This window comes from Manduca sexta, chromosome 28, assembly GCF_014839805.1.
Source record: "Manduca sexta isolate Smith_Timp_Sample1 chromosome 28, JHU_Msex_v1.0, whole genome shotgun sequence".
Lineage (NCBI taxonomy): Eukaryota > Metazoa > Arthropoda > Insecta > Lepidoptera > Sphingidae > Manduca > Manduca sexta.
In genome coordinates, this window is record NC_051142.1 from 7790402 (window position 1) to 7808375 (window position 17974).

Below are 17974 nucleotides of genomic sequence, written 5' to 3' on the forward strand. Positions count from 1 at the left end.
TCCGTACCGCGCATACAGTACATCTACGCCACCGAGGCAGTCGAGCAGTACCAGTAGCAGTAGTACCTTTAGGCGAAGTAGAAAATTCTTCTTTGATTTTTCATTGAGGAATTTTACATTTTGCATCACAGTTTAATTATTAGATTATAGCCCTTTTTTAAACAAACGATTAATAATAAATAATAATAAAGCCTATTTATTTCCGAAAAGTAGGTACTTAAAATCTAAACAGTAAATTTCGAAATAGTTATATGATGTCCCGCAGTTCGGTGTGCCTTTTGGCATAGGCCTCCTCCAGCTCTCTCCATTGAGCTCTGTCTTCTACGACTCTGGTCCAGTGTGGTCCCAAGGTCAGGCGAATGTCGTCTCTCCATCTTGCTCTCGGGCGTCCATGCTTTCTTGTGTCTTCCATTGGGTACCACAGAGTTACTTGCTTGCTCCATTTGTTTTGTTTGCAGCGCAACATATGTCCTGCCCATGACCACTTCAGGTGTTCAATACGGGCTACTATATCTGTGACTTTGGTTTTAGTCCTTATTTCTAGGTTACTGATTTTGTCCTTAAGTCTAACTCCCAACATGCTTCTCTCCATTGCTCTTTGTGTCTTAGCTAGTTTTTGGCTGAGTTTGTTGGTTAGTGCCCATGTTTCACAACCGTAAGTCATGCATGGGAGAATGCAAATATTGAAGGTCTTTCTTTTGATGTTCATACCAAAGTCTTTGTTCTTCATTATTTCTTTTAGGGCCCAGTATTTCTTCCATCCGCAGGCTATTCTCTTGTTTATTTCCTTAGGCATAGAGTCCTCAGGGGATATGATCATATCCCCTGAGGACTCTAAACAAACGATTAAAGAACATAAAATATATTTTCTTTTAAGACAAGACAACTCCAACGACGCATTCTTGAATCATTGTTCTTGCGCCCGTGTCCTCAATTATTAATTGGTAAACACGGAGCGTGTCGGTGTAAGTTGAATATAACCGTTTTGTAGGGCAACTAGCTAGTTATATCTTACACGCGCTTCTTATTCAACGCTGAAAAACTTATAATACGCGCACAATTCAAGAATAGATGTTTTTTTTAGGTATATAATGCATTACGGCTTAAAGTCTCCGTAGCTTTAAAGCCCCGTGCTCAATAAGGGACATTATAAAATGAAAAAAAAAAATTCACCTTAAATATTTTAATTATCACATTATCACATTAACTTATTTTTCCGCATCAGGATAATCGCTTAAATATTTATTTTTGGCAACATCTTTGAGTACTCTAGTCATGCTTTCCCCAGTCTCGCGTACCATCGAGCTAAACTTGCTGTTGGGGTCACTGAGTAGAATGTGAGGGTGATCGAACTCCACAACGGTTCCCTTGTCCATGACCAGCACGCGGTCCGAGTCCATGATTGTGTTCAGTCGATGCGCGATCGTGATCACTGTGCACGTCGCGAATTGGCGACGTATCGTCTTCTGAATTAGCGTGTCCGTTCTAGAAGAGAACAGCAATTGGTTTTAAAGTAATAAGATTTATTTTAGTTTATTGTGGTACCATATTTTAGTTTATGTGGTTTTATATTAGGTACCATTAACAGATCTATATAAAAGAGGGTAAACGAGCTTGTGGGCCTTTTGTCGGCATGTGATCACTGTTGCTCATAAACACCCGAATTATTATTAACATTATAAATGAACATATAACATTACTTACTGAGGATCAACATTAGCAGTAGCTTCATCCATCACAAGGATCTTATTCGACCGCAGTATCGCCCGAGCCAGACACACCAACTGACGCTGTCCCATGGAGAAATTACTGCCTCCTTCGGTAACTTTGTAATCTAGTGCGGGTACCACTTCTTTAAGTTCAACCTAGATAAATAAGTAAGTTTAACAACCTATTCATTTTCATAGCCTCTCCACGAAATGCAGTCGATATTATTTCCTGCGTAGGTACATTTAATGGGAACTTATTATTTATACCTGTTCCAAAGCCCGCCAAATTTCGTCATCACTGTAGCTGTTAAACGGATCCAAATTGTATCGCAGAGTAGCCGAGAACAGCACCGGCTCTTGAGGGATGATGGATATCTTCGACCGCAGCCGCTGTTTGTAAAATTTAGTTTTAGTCACAAGTGAGGTAAATGAAAACTTATTTAGAATTGTTAATATTTTTTTATTTTTTTTCTCTGGTCCCCCTATCCAGGACAAGGGATTTTCTTTATATATTTATATTATTTATCTTTTTTTCTTTTATTTTCTATTTTTCTATGTTTTCTCATCTTTTGTTTTATCTTATTTCTTTTTTTTTTATTCTTTTCTCTTACATTTATTCCTTATTTCTATCTGTATGTCTTATATTAGTTATCTTATTTATCTATATTATATTTACCTATACTTATTTCTATTTATCTTAATTATACATATATCTTTATTTATTTACTTCTAGTTTATTACTAATGATACATGAATTGTTAATATTATAATTTACCGCTTTAGCAATGCCGTCAGTATCGAGTCCGTCTATTGTGATTGATCCTTGAATATTATACAATCTGAATAGCGCTGATATTAACGAAGATTTTCCAGCACCGGTTCTTCCTACAACACCCACCTGAAAGTATAAATTATACCTCAACGACTATTTGCATACACAGACATTTATCATCTACGAAAATTATCCCCATTTTCACTTCGTTACTGATTGAGTAAAACACGTGAAGTATTTTAATATGTTTATCCAGTTCGTATATTATTATACATAATGTTACTGCCGTATTGTACATGATTCCATTTGTTGCTATAAATATTTTTTAAGTTAATAAACGATATTATACCAGATCAACGCTTGTTAGTCTACATTATTTTCTTACTCTTCTCATTCTCACACTTATGGCACTAAGAATACTGCCGTGGTAATCGTGAGGGCAGTAAGTCAGAAAAGGCGATTCTATTCTATTACATGGTTAACTGGATTATCTTATCATTCTTATTGTCGCTTATCAAACAAAAAAATGCATTTATAATTTACGTAGCTGTATGAAAAAAATTGGCTGCCTTAGACTTACTGCCTTCTCGATTACCACGACACAATAACAGCCCCACGTACTACCCTAGTTTCTATATTTTAAAATACTTTATTTGAACACCGGCAGGTAACTTCAATGTTTTTTAATTTTGTTGTTATAAGAAAAGTTGTAGTATGCAATTAATAATTTTTAAACTGTTTTTTAATGTTATTTTATAAACTATAGTCTGTACACTTTAAGCAAATAGTGATGGTAAACCGTCAAGGCAGTTTTACAAGTAAATAATTGTACGATTTGCCTTACACACTAGACAGTACACACTTAAACGGAGCACCCGTACCATCAGTTTCATCTAACCTAGTACCTAGTGAATTTGTTATAAACTAAAGAAATGTTGTCTAGATTAGCAGTAAGGTTGGTGCATGTGTTTAATTCGATTACCAACCTTCCAACCTTCCTGGATTTCAAAGTTTAAATTTTTCAAAACGGGAGGATCTTCAGGTCCGTAGTTTAAGAACACATTTCTAAACTCAATTTTTCCTTTTGGAGGCCAATTTTCAGCAGGCTTGATAGCTGTAAATGAAATTTAAAGTACGATAATAAACCTATGTGACTACTTGCAACAACGCGACGGACGAAAAGTAGCGAGTTCAAAGTAAATGTCTAGGGATATCACTCACTGCTGAGACTGCTTCATTACAGTGATCAAATGCGTGTTATTAGACTTTACACAAAATAGGCATATTATATATTTACCATGAAAATTCTCATAGGAAATAAAATACAAAATGATATATAACTTACGACCGTCATCCATATTGTCTTCCGTAGGTAAATGAGTGTATTCCAACACTCTCTCAACAGCGGTCATTTGTCCCAAAAAGTCGGCAGTGAAGCGAGCCGCCAATTGGAGCATCATTGTTAGAATCATCGATTGACTTACGGCTAACCCCACGCTGCCCACAGGTATAATGGTACCTGGAAAATGTGCAATTATTCATGTTTGTTAGTGAGGATTATATTGAAATTATTATGCGTTTTATGTCTACAACTGGTAATTCAAATACATGCGATAACAATACGAAATACTTACTAAAGTCAATGACAAGGAAGATAGCGAATATAATGCCGAGGTACACGAGGCAAAGCGCGTCCAAATACAAACCAAACCCACTTGAACCACCTACAAAAGTATAAAATGCACTCGTATGGAGGTTCTGAAATTAAAAATACTTAAATTACTTAAGGGATTTTTTCCCCGATCAGATTAATAATACAACACTGATTGGCAAATATAAGTTATCTTAACAAGGCCACCGTTCTTCTGAATATGGAGATGACACATTAAATGAAAAGAAGCGTGAGCATAAAACTGCAAGCGTTAAGGTACTGTTACACATGCTCATTACTAGCATGAAAACATGCCATTAATGAGCAGTTGCTACTTAATAGCATGTGTGCCGAAAGATTGCTAATCATGAGCATGTTTATTTCAAGTTTGCTCAAAGATCGACGGTCGTGCGATTTTTGGGCATGCTACCTGCCGCGCGGGTGGAAGGGAGCTTGCTTTTAGCGCGTCTGAACAGGTTTGCTTATTGAGCATGCTAGTAAGTATCGATCAGTCGCCGCAGCAGGTGCGCGTGCAGAATTTCGCGCCAAAATGTCTCGTTGGGGCGATGAAAAGACGTTCAAATTTGTCATTTTATATCGGATCAATGAATGTCTGTGAAATCTGCGATCACCGCAATACAAAAACAATATTGCAAGAAATTGTATTGTAACCAAAATGATGACTTCATTCGATTCTCTGGTGAGGGCCATTTGGTTTTCTATTTTTACTGGAACACTGGCAGAGAATTCGATAGAACGTCGACACCGAAACTTCTAGCCCGCGCTTAAACAGCATGCGTGTTCAATTGTTTGCTTTGAGCACGTCTTTAGCTTGAAAATAGCATGCTAAACAAAAGCAAATGTGTCATATTAAAGAGCGCGCTCTTTTTTAAGCATGCTAATAAGCATGACATTTAATGAGCATATGTAACAGTACCTGTAGAATCTAATAAGTAGCAACCTCACCTGTGCATTATCAAACATATTGAGGAGTCTGTTTTGAGAGTTTGAACTTCTTATTGTTGATAGTCCCGATAATGTTGAATTAATCATACCAAACACAGGACTTTTTGCTGTTTAACAGAAAAAAAATACTAATTTGTTTATTGCCATAATGGGTTTTTGAAGTGTGGCATATAATACGTGCCTATAGGTAACTTGATGACCAATAATGTAATTACTTACTTGTTCCTTCTAATCTTTTCACAGCTTGTGCAGCATTCAGGTACCATTTTAATAAAAAAACAAATATAATGATTAATATGACGGTGGGTATTAGCGTCCAGGGTAAAGCAATGGCATTCAAAACAAGAATACTTGTCATTGACAAATACATTTGTACTGTTTCCAAAATGCTACGCGGCAGGAACTCGTCCATAGCGCCGAAATCTTTGGAGAATCGATTCAACACTCGACCTAGAAAACAATATTACAATCAATACATCGATGTAGGAAATCGCACCGAGAGCATGGGTAATTACTTTTTTATACTTTGGGTGTTTTTAAAAGTGTCTAAATAACTCAAATAAAATATATCGTGTTGATAAAACATAAATACAAAAACTATTAACTATGGAAAGTAAAAATAAAGCTATTTTGACTACAAATATCTGAATATTGAAACTTGTTAAGTAGCAAATATTTTTTTTATGTGAACCGAATAATGATAATATTAAACCTAATTTAGAAGGTGCAATTATTGTTAGCAATAATCGTTTTTAAGGTTTGTGTTTTAAGACTCGTATAATTTCAAAGACGACAAGACTTGCTTCGCTTAATTGATCCTTCTACATGAGGCTTTATTCCCTTAGCGAAGCTATGTTGCAGAAACCTAACCTTTATTGCGTAATTGGATATTACGTTGGACTGCTTTAACAATTCTAAAACCGTGTATTTGTGAACCTCCATTTTACGCATGTAATCTTTATAAACGACCCCAAAAGGAAGATTTCTGGTTTTGTATTCTGTTTATATATACTTTGAACTTTAAGCGATATTTATTTTTTTTAAAGAAGGCACACTTGATTCTTAGAAACATTCTTAATTCATTTTAAAAACAACATAAACTCCACAAGCGTTGTATGATTACTAAATGTACATAATTAAAGTTTTACAAAATAAAAATATGACACGGAAGTTATTATCTTTTGACAGATATCGCCACCACGTGACGTCGAAATGACACATGCATTTTGTACATTGATATAGATAAATTTCAGTGTCGTCACTTTGATGGGCAGGTGCCCTGCGTGCGCGTATTGACTTGTGACGTCTTGTTACTTGTGAGTTGCGCCAGGGAACTATTAGTAATATAAGTAAGGTTAGGGACTTGGCCCGGCGCGGCGGTCGCCCAAAGGTCGACTCAAATCCGCGTCGTAAGGCACGGTGACCCCAACATAACCGCCCAGTAGCCCCCCTACGGAGGCTGGTCGGTAGTCATAAGGCACATTCTCGGCGAAAATTAAAAAAAGGCCAATATTAGTAATGTCCTGTGGACCGAAGGTGTCTAAAAAAATCCGCCACGGTATCTACCACCTGTCGCAAGAGTCGACTAACTGGGGCCTTAAGAGTATCACAGGGTGAGCAATGCATGTAGCTTGTCTCACGGTATAAACGTCAAGAGTCCTTCGGAGGTCAAGGATTCCTTTTAGTCTCTATGGAAGGTTCCGCGCAGCTATCGTAGTGCAACAGAATATCTAGGGGCCGTCCCATACGCGCCAAAGGTCACTGCGGGTTTTGGTTGGTTTACTAGTGTAAAGTGAGCATAATTTTATGGTCTCGCCCCAATGCTTGTTCGAATGATGCCCTACTCCCGAGTTCCGAAGTTGGATCGTAAGATCGATGAAAACAACATAACCGCTCCACTCATTCCTCTAGCGGTGGTAGCGAGAAAGCGTTTATCCTCACGACAAAAAAGTGCAATACTACGAGCTATTATTTAATCTGGCTCTGAATTCCCCTAAAAGCTATAATAATAATTATATTAATTAAAATAAAAAGATTACTCACCAGAAGGATTGGTGTCGAAAAATCTCATAACTGATATAATTAGTTTCTTGTATACCGTGTTATGAAGGTTTTCCGAAGCTCTCATTGTCATTATTACGAAATTTATAATTCTAACATGCGATATAACAATAAGGCCTAATATCACACTTCCATACACAATTAGATATTGGCCAGTAGTTAGAGATCCCATTACAATACCCAAACTCGAATCTGGAAAATACAAAGTCGTTTAGTAACCGTGTAAAAAAAATACTAAGAACATCATTGGTTGGAGTAAATTTTGGATATGAGTTTAAAATTAAAATGTTATAGCTCCTATAAAAACTCCTTAGAAATTTTAATTATAATCTTAGAAAACTTATGAAATTTATATTATCTTGCATCTCCCAGTATACACCATGTTAAATGTGCCACTAGAACCGGGAAGCTATATGCTAATACTCTGCTACTGTGGTATTAAATATATGCAAATATTATATAAAAAAAACATACCAGGCTCCTCTCCACCTAAAGATTGCTCGTATTGATCCACCTGGTTGGTCCTAAAAGTATTGTAAGATTGAATAATTAATTGTAACGCTACGATTTCACATTAGGAAAATAGGATAAGTAATTGTGACATTTCTTTGACCGTTCAAAAATATCTACTATACTGTCTTACCAATAACTAAGCCAGTAGTCAGCCATGGTTGCAGAAGCTTGTGTTATCAACAACGTCAGGAAAGCCAAGAACACTATGAACCAGGAGCCTACGGATGTCAGGTATTTGTACAACACTTCCCATTTTAGGTTTCCTTTGGCCCTTTCTTCTGACGTTAAAACCTGCGCTTTTTTCATCTTCCGGTGTATCTCCACTCTTTGTTGAGATCTTCGATATGCCTCGATGTATTGATGGTCTTTTACCCTAAAGTGGAAAGATCCATACTCGAGCTTAGTTTTTATTATTAGCCAAAATAATAGCAGTTAAAATTTTGTTGCGCATTTGTTAAAACAACAAACTTTCATTAATAATTATCTGGAACGAATCAATCCTCAAAAACATAATCTATGCACTAAAATGTCGCGATGTCTTAAAACTTATAGTACAAGAGGTTAGATTAAACAGCAACAATATACCATAACCAAAATAACAGATGATAATAGAACTGATTAACGCATCAGTGTGCTTTTCCCGCAAAGAACTACATAATATTCAAAATGTGCGTAATTACGGTAAAATGTAATTTACATTGTATTTACAGCCTATCAATATCACAACAAAATCTAAATTACGATGTTGAAAATTTGTTATAATAAATTGTTAATAAAACTGTATCTTACCCCGCTGGCATCATTATCATCCTTATCACTGTCCTGATTTGATAACAGTTTAGAAAACTCTTTCCCAGACTCAATTAGTTCATCGTACGTTCCAATATTTTCTATTCTTCCCTATAAAAAAGTGGAAGTGATTAAACATTTTGTTCATTTGTTATCTATATCTACTATACAATATATGATAACACATACATCATTCAACACAACAATGACGTCGGCAGCTTTCACATAATGAATCTGGTGAGTAACAAGAATGCACGTACGATCCTTTAAATAGCCTCTTATACATCCGTCAAATAACTGCCTTCCCACATTTGCGTCCACAGCAGACAAAGGATCATCTAGTAAGTAAATATCAGCCTGCAATTATAATTCTCATATTATAAATCGCTCTTTATTATGTAGGCTACAAAACCAATATAATTTTTTTAACTCACTTCCCGGTAAATAGCCCTAGCTAGATTGATTCTAGCTCTTTGTCCGCCTGACAATGAAACTCCGCGTTCGCCGACTAAAGAAAGATCGCCATATGGAAATTGCTTAAAATCTGGCAATAAACAACAGGTTTTGCATACCTGAAAAAGTAAAAGATAAAAAAAAAAAAAATGAAATAATTTACATTCTTATTGCAGTATATTATTTATTCACCTCCTGATACTTTCGGACATCATAAGGCAGACCAAACAAAATATTTTCTCGCACAGTGTCTGGGAAAAGCCAAGATTCTTGACAGGCGTACGAAATCCGTCCTTTGATATTCACATTTCCTTCACAAAGAGGCAATTCTTTAAGGATAGCTTGAAGAATAGACGACTAAAAATGAAAAAAAAAATGATAAAATTATGCCAATTCAACAATATTACAAAAGAGTGTGTGTTATTTTCTTACTTTGCCAGAACCGACAGGTCCAATGATGGCACAGAGTTTACCTGCGCCTAATCGTAAACTTATGTTTCTGAGTGTTAAATCAGCAGGGTCCGTAGAAGTTGTCCACGACGCGCTAATTCTATTCAATTCTATAGCATACTGGCCAGCGAGAGACTCTCTGCGCTGATTTTGTTCTAAAATGAAAAAAGGAAATAATTGCTGGTTTAAGTAATAGGATAGTAACCTGTGTTAATTTTCTACGTTATTTTATGTGTAACAAAAAAAATATGAAAAAGAATTTCTTTTATGAAATCAACATTGATATTGGTTAAAAATTAAAGGCTTGAAATGTAGTTGTGAGCAAAACTGACGGCGTGGTGGAATTATCGCGCTATCTATTTCTAAGGCACGCAGCGTCATGGCCGGTGACAGTCATTAACGTTTCCAAACCTTTTCACCAAATTTCAAAGCCTTATAAAATTTATTGTTGCGTGAACTTTGCAAGACATATATTTTTGATAAGTATATTTAAAAAAAGTAGTTAACTACCCTATTTACAAATATGCACACAAGAGTATTGATTGCATTTTCTCAAACTTCTAAGTAATCCCATTTAATTGTTCAAACCAAACGTCACTAATGCTATGTAATGGAATATCTAGAGTTCAGAATAATAATTATTAAAATTAGTTCATATACTGAGATTTAAATAAAGTTACTTACCGATTGACTGTGTTCTCGTAAAGTTGTCTTTTTTGGAGTAACTTTGTGGCATTACTAAATCGGTTTCATTATTTTTATACTCTTTGGAATTAAAAGTTACTCTATTTATAATACCATTAGATATTGGCATGCGGGCCAAGTCTTCTCTCTCCTCTGAAAATCATGAATATGTATGTATGGAATGGAATATTCACAAAAAACTATTGAAAAAAATGCGCAAATATTTTATGAAGTTAATAAATAAAAGAACTTACCCATTTCAAGGAATCCTTGAACACGTTCTAATGACACCAACATTTCAGAAAAACTAGCAATAGCTAACGGCAAAATCATGGTTATGTTTAATTGAATTATACTAAAATATTGTTGTATGGGATATATCTGCAAAAAACATAAATATATAATTACTAGCATTACTTAAATGATTACGAATTTACATAACACAATGGCATATCTTGGAAAACTTACCAATGTTGCAGTGATTATATTGCCGGTGAGCACAAGGGTTAGCGTTGTGACGAACAGTGTGGTGCGTTCTGTGAACAGCATAAATCCAAGGAATACACTCCGGACGAAGATGGATTTTCTCAAGGCCCGCATTTCTAACGCCCGTGCTGCCTTCACAACTAATTGGAAAGGTTTTTCCCAAGCGTACATTTTTATGACCTAGAACATATAAATTTGTGTGCTATTATATATGTTACAATCATAACTTTTATCAAAATAGAAACGTTACATTGTATATTGTGTTATTTAATCATTTGCTTATGTTTAATGACTCTAGTGTAATATTTACCTGAATACCGTTTATGATTTCGCTCATCAATTTGATTCTTCGATCAGTTTTTTGTGCCACGTCTCGCCTAATAGTAGCCGTCAATTTTGTTAATGCAGCTGTAAAATAAAACCAAAATTAATTGAATTCCTCAGAGACTTGCAAAAAATAATTATAAGAAATATTAAAATACCTTGTACAGGAAGAATCATGAACACAACGGAAAATAATCCGATGAATGGAGCATAGCCTGCGGCGACGTATAAGAAATAAAGGACAACAGCTGCTTGTATAGGAATCACCCAGAGATTGTGTAGAAACATGAAAGCGTAGTCAAATCTTGCAACGTCATTTGAAAGCAAATTGACTAGTTTGCCACCGGCGATGTCTCCTGAAGCTACTTGACTCATTCGCAACAACTACAAGAAGAATAAATTACATGTAATAAAGGCAGTGCATCTATACAGCATACGAGAAACGACATCGATGTACCCAGAATATTGCATTCATACATGATCCAACGCTTACTCAACATTAAAATATTAATTAATACAGATTACGATTTCCACAAACATGATACAGTCTACGATACTTACTTTTCTGAAGATGACTGAGGACGTTGCAACTTTGATTCTCATTCCAAATCGCGCCACGAATAACGAATTGTGGTGTTGGCACATCAAGGCGACGAAATTAAGTCCCAACATAGCTAGCGCATAGAAACCTGCATCGTACCGAGTCATGTTGCTATCAACTGACCAGTAAGATAGGAGTTCGGCAAATAGCATAGGTTGCACTGTTCTGTAAAACACAAACATATTGTTATAAATTATGTCATATAATTTTTCGTATTTAAGTAATTTATCTTTTGGACTTTTACTAAGAATTTCTTAACCAGTACAACATTTTATCTTTCTATTTAAATATCTAGTTTCCATTGTTTTATTTGTTGATGAGGTGAAAATCCAGATTTATTTAAGACCACAAATACACAGTATAGTGTTAATTTAGGATGGTTTAGTTATGAACAAAAGAATTACAAACCGACAGACAGCCCCGGTTACTACGAAAAAAGCTCCAGGCATGTAAGCCAACAAGTACGCCCGTCGCATCGCTTTCCATAATGATGGCTTTCTGTTTTCTTTTGTTGCACGTTCACATTCTTCAAACCAATATCTGCAACAATTATAATTGAAATTAATCAATTTAGATAGACAGTAATTTTGACTATGGGTGAAGCCGCAGAGTTCAGAAATCCACAGCAACGAGCGACGGTGACGCCTTCAGAATAATATAAGGAGTTTAAATATGAAATCAAAGATACATCTAATGATTTTTTATATTTATGCGAATATTAGACATCGAAACAAATCTAATAAAAATAATATCAGGCCTATATACTGTCCCATCTATTCGGCACGGGCCTCCCCTACTACTGAGAGGGTTTAGGCTTCAATTTACTACCCTGGCCTAGTGCGGGTCGGTAGTCTTCACATACCTTCGAAATTATAATGGAAAACTTCTCAGGTATGCAGGTTTTGCCACGATGTTTTCCTTCACCATTAAAGTAAGCAATGATTCGCAAAGAATATTTACATATATTTTGAAAACTCAGAGGTGTGTGCTTTTGGGTTCTGAACCTGCGGCCATTCGTCTTTGCAGTTCGTTCCACACCCAACTAGGTTATCGCCGCTATTCCGCATCCCAAACTTCAAGACACTATGAGCTCATTCTGCGTAGATAGCACTGCTACTAGATTTTTTTTAAATTAAGAAAAAAGAGATGTATATTTGTTAAATGTAGGTAGATAATGCAATATCAATTTGTTGTGATTGATTGGCTGTATCGTTTTTTCGACAATTCCTATGTTTGTTTTAGTTTATTATATTATATGTAACAGTAAATAATATGAAAAAGAAATTCTTTGGTGAAATCAGCATTAAAATTGGTTGACAAATGAAGCAGATATTCATATTGTAAGTGTTGTCGAGAGCAAAAGTGGGTACGTGGTGGGATTATTAATTAAACATTGTTTTTGTACATTTGTTAATGTATTTATCTAGCTTAACTAGTTAAGCAGTAGTTAAACTTTTTAAACAGTTTTAATGACTAATCTTTCATGTATAATAGACACCCACTCCAAAATTGGTAACCAGTATATAGGTAATATTAAATTATTTTTTGATTTTTAGTGGTTTTTGGAGGCGGTATAATTTTTTGTTAAAAAGTTTTTAATTTTTTGCCTTTTTTGTGTTAGTAAAAATCAGTATACGTTGACGACATCATTTTAATAGTTTTCTGATGTATCTCCGAAATCAAGGGTTCCACAACAATGTAGTTTATATGGGACCATACGAAAAGCACCAGCTTTCGAATAAAAAAGGAATCATCAAAATCGGTTCACCCAGTCAAAAATTCTGAGGTAACAAACATAAAAAAAAGAAAAATAATAATAACAGTCGAATTGAGAACCTCCTACCTAATTTTTTTGACGTCGGTTAAAAATAAATATAAAATAAGAATGTGATTTTCATCTGTAAGAAAACATATCAAATGTTATTATAGTCGAATATTATTAATTAAAATAGATTCAATAAATTCATTTATATAAACATAGATACTAGGTAAATATTGTAAGGATGACTTTTCAGATGACCTACACCTCAATCTGTCCCGTGACAATAATGGCTGCAAAGTCTTTGAAACGTCGAGCGCAAATCATAATATAAAAAACCGTGACGCCGCCGCAGCCGTTTTTTGGTTATCGACAAGACGCAAAAATCCGCATGAATTAGTGAAAACGTTCGCTTAATGCAAATTTAACTCCTTATTAGACTAAACGCTTGTGCTTTGCTGTTGGTGACGTGATTTTGGAGTGATTAAATCCCTCGTTGTGTGCGCGTCGTGTATTGACAGCAATGCCATCGCTAGGACCGCATGCGCCGCCTGATCCAATATCGTCAAGATAAGGCGTACATTTCTTGAACCCCGGAATCCTCATACGTCTACCAACTCAAAGCCGGCAACGAATTAGCCCCTCCGAAGGGAACCCCAAAATTATAGTTCACAAAACGCCGGGGCCATTGCCTGACGCAACGCATCGGTTCTTAGGACTCGGCCGAGACAGTGTTCGTTGACACTCGTTCCAATAATTCCCCCATTTCGTTTTACATCAAGTTTCTCCTCCGCCGCTGCTCCTTTTGGCGACGAATAACATGTGGCGCCTCCAACTACCATGGTGAATTCCTTAGTTTACAGCACGGATCAAGTAGTTAATTAGTCATATAGTTTATAATATTATTTTCTTACTTGCAATATGTAACTATTGGAAGTTTTAAGCGGGTTGCACGCGATACAATGAATTAGTAATAATTTGTTTATTAGTGCTACGGGGCCACGTATGTATGAGGCCGACTAGGTAGCTACCACCGCTATACACATTTTAGCTATGAAGCAGTATTGTGTGAGGATTGTTATTAGACGGACTCTGGTATTCGGAGACCTATTAAATATGTAGTTATATCACGTAGGTACTATCGAAGGTTTTATCGGATCGTGTGTAGCCAGCCTTTATGACACACGATTGAATAGGTAAATGAGATAAGCAGAAAGAACAAGTTCATTCACATCCTTCAGCAAATTAAATAATAATTATTAGGAAATGTGCGGCGACACCAATGTTTTTTTTTTAATTGAATGAAAAATAACAAATCTTAGTGAGGCACGCGTCGTCTCTGCGATCAGCTAACACATAATTATTGGTTTACACGAGAGATAGTTGTGATTCATAGTTTTACTATTGACCTTCGCCGGATTGACGTCGCAGAAGATCCATTGCATTTGCATTTGTCGGAATGACTATAGTAAGGATACACTGTGTGTAAGTTAGATACTAATTTACCTACAGTACTTAAAAGTCTCACCGGAATTGGATTTTGCCTGTAATTTTTAAGATAATTTTTGTAAAATCAAAATACTATCGGAATTAAAAGCGGTGTATGCAAATCGAGGGTTTCATAACAAAGGCGTGTAAAGACAGAAGTGTCGTTTTACAGGAGCGACAAAAATGTTAATATCTATCTATATATTAATACGTGAAGAGAAAATGTATCCCTTTTGAAGCACATTGCGTGCACGGAGGAATCTCAGATTTGGCATGATTAAACTTCTATTTACTATTTATTTGATCAGCGAATTTTGACCACTGGCCGACCACCTTTTATTATTAATCTATAGAATTTTAACTAATAATTATTAGTTATATCTTTAATTATGTCTGCTAATTTTATATTATTTGATACTGATAAGTTACAAATACGAACGCCCTTTCATATAATTGCGCGAGGTGTTTATCATATTTTCATAACGTTTAATATAAGCTGATATCAATTGATACTGCGCACTTACATACATATATATATGAAAAATTAAAATATACGAAGCGAGCGTTGAAAGTGTGTGACTATGTATTAAGTAATTACAATTTAACATTACATCGTGAACTATATTCAATTACAATTAAACGATTACAATTTTGCGCAATATGTAAAGTAGTTGACTGCCTCGGTGGCGTAGTTGTATTGCATGTCCGGTACAATAGCGCTCTGAGGTCCTGGGTTCGAATCCCGGGTCGGGCAAAGTGATATTTGGGTTTTTCGGCTCAGTATCAGCCCGGAGTCTGGAATTTGTGCCCGATATGGCGATAGGCTCGCCCCCTATCACATCATGGGACGGAACATACTTGGCGAAAAGTGGGTGCCCTAGTTGCGCCTCTGCATACCCCTTCGGGGATAAATGCGTGATGTTATGTGTGTATGTATGTAAAGTAGTTTTTAAAAAGTAATTGTTATCGAAGGTAAATGGCTAGTTTGAATTATTGATACTTGAATAATTATTTCTATTATTATTATTATGGATAACAATATAAGAAAAAATAAAAATATTCATACATTTCATGCAACCTGATATATATTATACTCATTTAATATTATATTGTTATAATATGTGTTCATTATTAGATTTTTTTTTGTTCTCTTAAAATATAGTATGGTAGGACCTACAATGAATATACAAAGTGGTATTGTTTTATGAAACATTATGTAAGTTCATTTTTATAAAATATGTACCTTTCAAAATATTCTCCAAGTTGCTCGGCTTCATATTTCTTTGTCGGAACAATAAGATCATCTTCTTCCAAATCTCTTTTGTTACCGGTTATAAACACTGGGCACATCCACCATATAAATAGAGAGGATAGAATATTCGGATTGTGTGGTTTCCTTTCCTTCGCCTTCTTTTCATTAGTAGCACTTTTAGCTCCGTTTTCCATGTTGTTTTAATTTAATATATACTAGTACTTTACATTAACTAACGATCCAAAAGAAATAGGATAATATTCACATCAGTTTTTGAATTTCATTGCGCGTGTAACGCCATCGCACGGCGAACTGCTCCAGAAGGTGCTGAATTGTGAATATATCGTATAAACCGCCGCAGCTCTGTGGCTAATCGTTGGCAACACGATTGATAACAATTATTATGTTATGAAGATATGATTACTCGCTGTTTTGTCAACTTAAAGGTACGATTACCCATTTTATAACATTTTTTTATTGTATAGACCCTGTTTTTTTTATAATTTTTTTTAGCAGTGGTAAATTTTGATGTCCCTATCTGTGGAATATTTTTTTCATCCTTAAATGCATCTTTATTTCCAAGACTACATAGCTATCTAATCACTCATTATTTATTCTAATAAAAGATAAGAATATGAATGTCAAAAAAATTATGACAAGGCAATGCATAAAACCTAACTATGTTGGCAAAGGAAGACACAAGTACTAAAATTTTGGCTTGACTTCACCTAACAATGTAGACAGATAATATTGATAGGGGTCGTAAGGCACGGTGACCCCAACATAACTGTCCAGACGTCCCCCGCGATAGCTGGGTGGTAGTGATACTGAACTTTCTTCGCGAAACTAAAAACAGATCTAACGAAAGAAGCAACATTTTTAAAGGGGTCTATAATTAGAAAAAAATGCTTGGGAACCTCTGGTCTATACTAAACTATTTATTTTAATTTGGCATACATATGCCTATTAAGTTCTTTAAATATTGACAATGTATCGAAAACAATATAATAGACTACTTTATTGGCGCCATTTCTTTGTATGCCATAATTTTAAAAAATCGTGGAAAATAAAATGTGGCAGTGTAAATTATACATTTTCTTTTTATATATACGTAAGTATATGATAACCAATAAAGTAAACTATTAAAGTTAAATAATGACTCGTCTGATTGATGTTGCGAAATAATAAAAAGATTTAATGTAGTGCTATTACATAAATGATTTATTTTATAAGTAAAAGAAGCCAATAATGAGCTCGCTCCAATCCGCTCGTGATGGGAACCGGACTTAAGAGTTCAGCAAGTTTATTTATTTTATGATCAATTACCACCCGCAAGGTATATTATCTTAAATAAAACTAAAAAACTTACCATAGATTGGTAAAGTTCAAAAATGTGTTCACTGAGTCGCTTTACTCGTGTGCAATTTCATTTTACTAACATTACAAAGTTTGTGAAAATCTTTGCATTTTTCCAAAATAAATACAGAAACCGGTGAACAGAGACCAGACCCTGAAAGTACACAGTATGACTTGAAAAGAATTATAATAAATATCTGTTATTTTTTTTAATTCTTTATTATCATACCACAGTATACAATTCATTTTCGTTTTAAGTACACTCTGTATAAAGATTAAGGATAAATAATAACGTATTTATTGGCCTTGTTTGATACTTACGCTAAATCATTGTGTTGTTTATCATGAGTTTTAGATGCAGCGCAGACGACAGACTATCCGTGAAGCACTTTTTGTTCTGTAAAAATGGAATCTATTTTATTATATGGAGTAACGTATGACGGTCAGAGTCCGGCAAGTTGAAGGTTTGCTTCAACGCGCGTTAACGTTGACGGTGTACACTTTAGTGACTCTATTCTGCTATCTACAGTCATTAGCGGTTAACGTCACGTACCCGGTATAATACTATGGCGCTAGAGATCGATGTACGCATATACATGTACCAATTCACTTCTTCATTGTTGTTTCCGAATGTGTCAACATGGACAGATTTTAAAATTT

The 17974-nt window shown here is 35.1% G+C and overlaps 1 protein-coding gene across 1 annotated transcript; it reads right to left on the bottom strand.

The window, feature by feature from the left end:
* Positions 1 to 1168: 1168 nt before the first annotated feature.
* Positions 1169 to 16342, bottom strand: LOC115452293 (multidrug resistance-associated protein 4). The gene is given in 26 exon segments (XM_037444693.1): positions 1169 to 1485; positions 1705 to 1865; positions 1977 to 2099; positions 2485 to 2607; positions 3468 to 3595; positions 3827 to 4000; positions 4116 to 4239; positions 5099 to 5205; positions 5318 to 5548; positions 7142 to 7351; positions 7634 to 7683; positions 7803 to 7972; positions 7974 to 8045; positions 8462 to 8572; positions 8651 to 8818; positions 8896 to 9033; positions 9107 to 9271; positions 9347 to 9519; positions 10049 to 10201; positions 10303 to 10429; positions 10517 to 10714; positions 10845 to 10942; positions 11017 to 11242; positions 11420 to 11624; positions 11868 to 11999; positions 15950 to 16342. Coding segments are annotated over 26 exon segments (4047 nt in total). The 5' UTR covers positions 16153 to 16342; the 3' UTR covers positions 1169 to 1208.
* Between the last annotated feature and the right edge of the window lie 1632 nt (positions 16343 to 17974).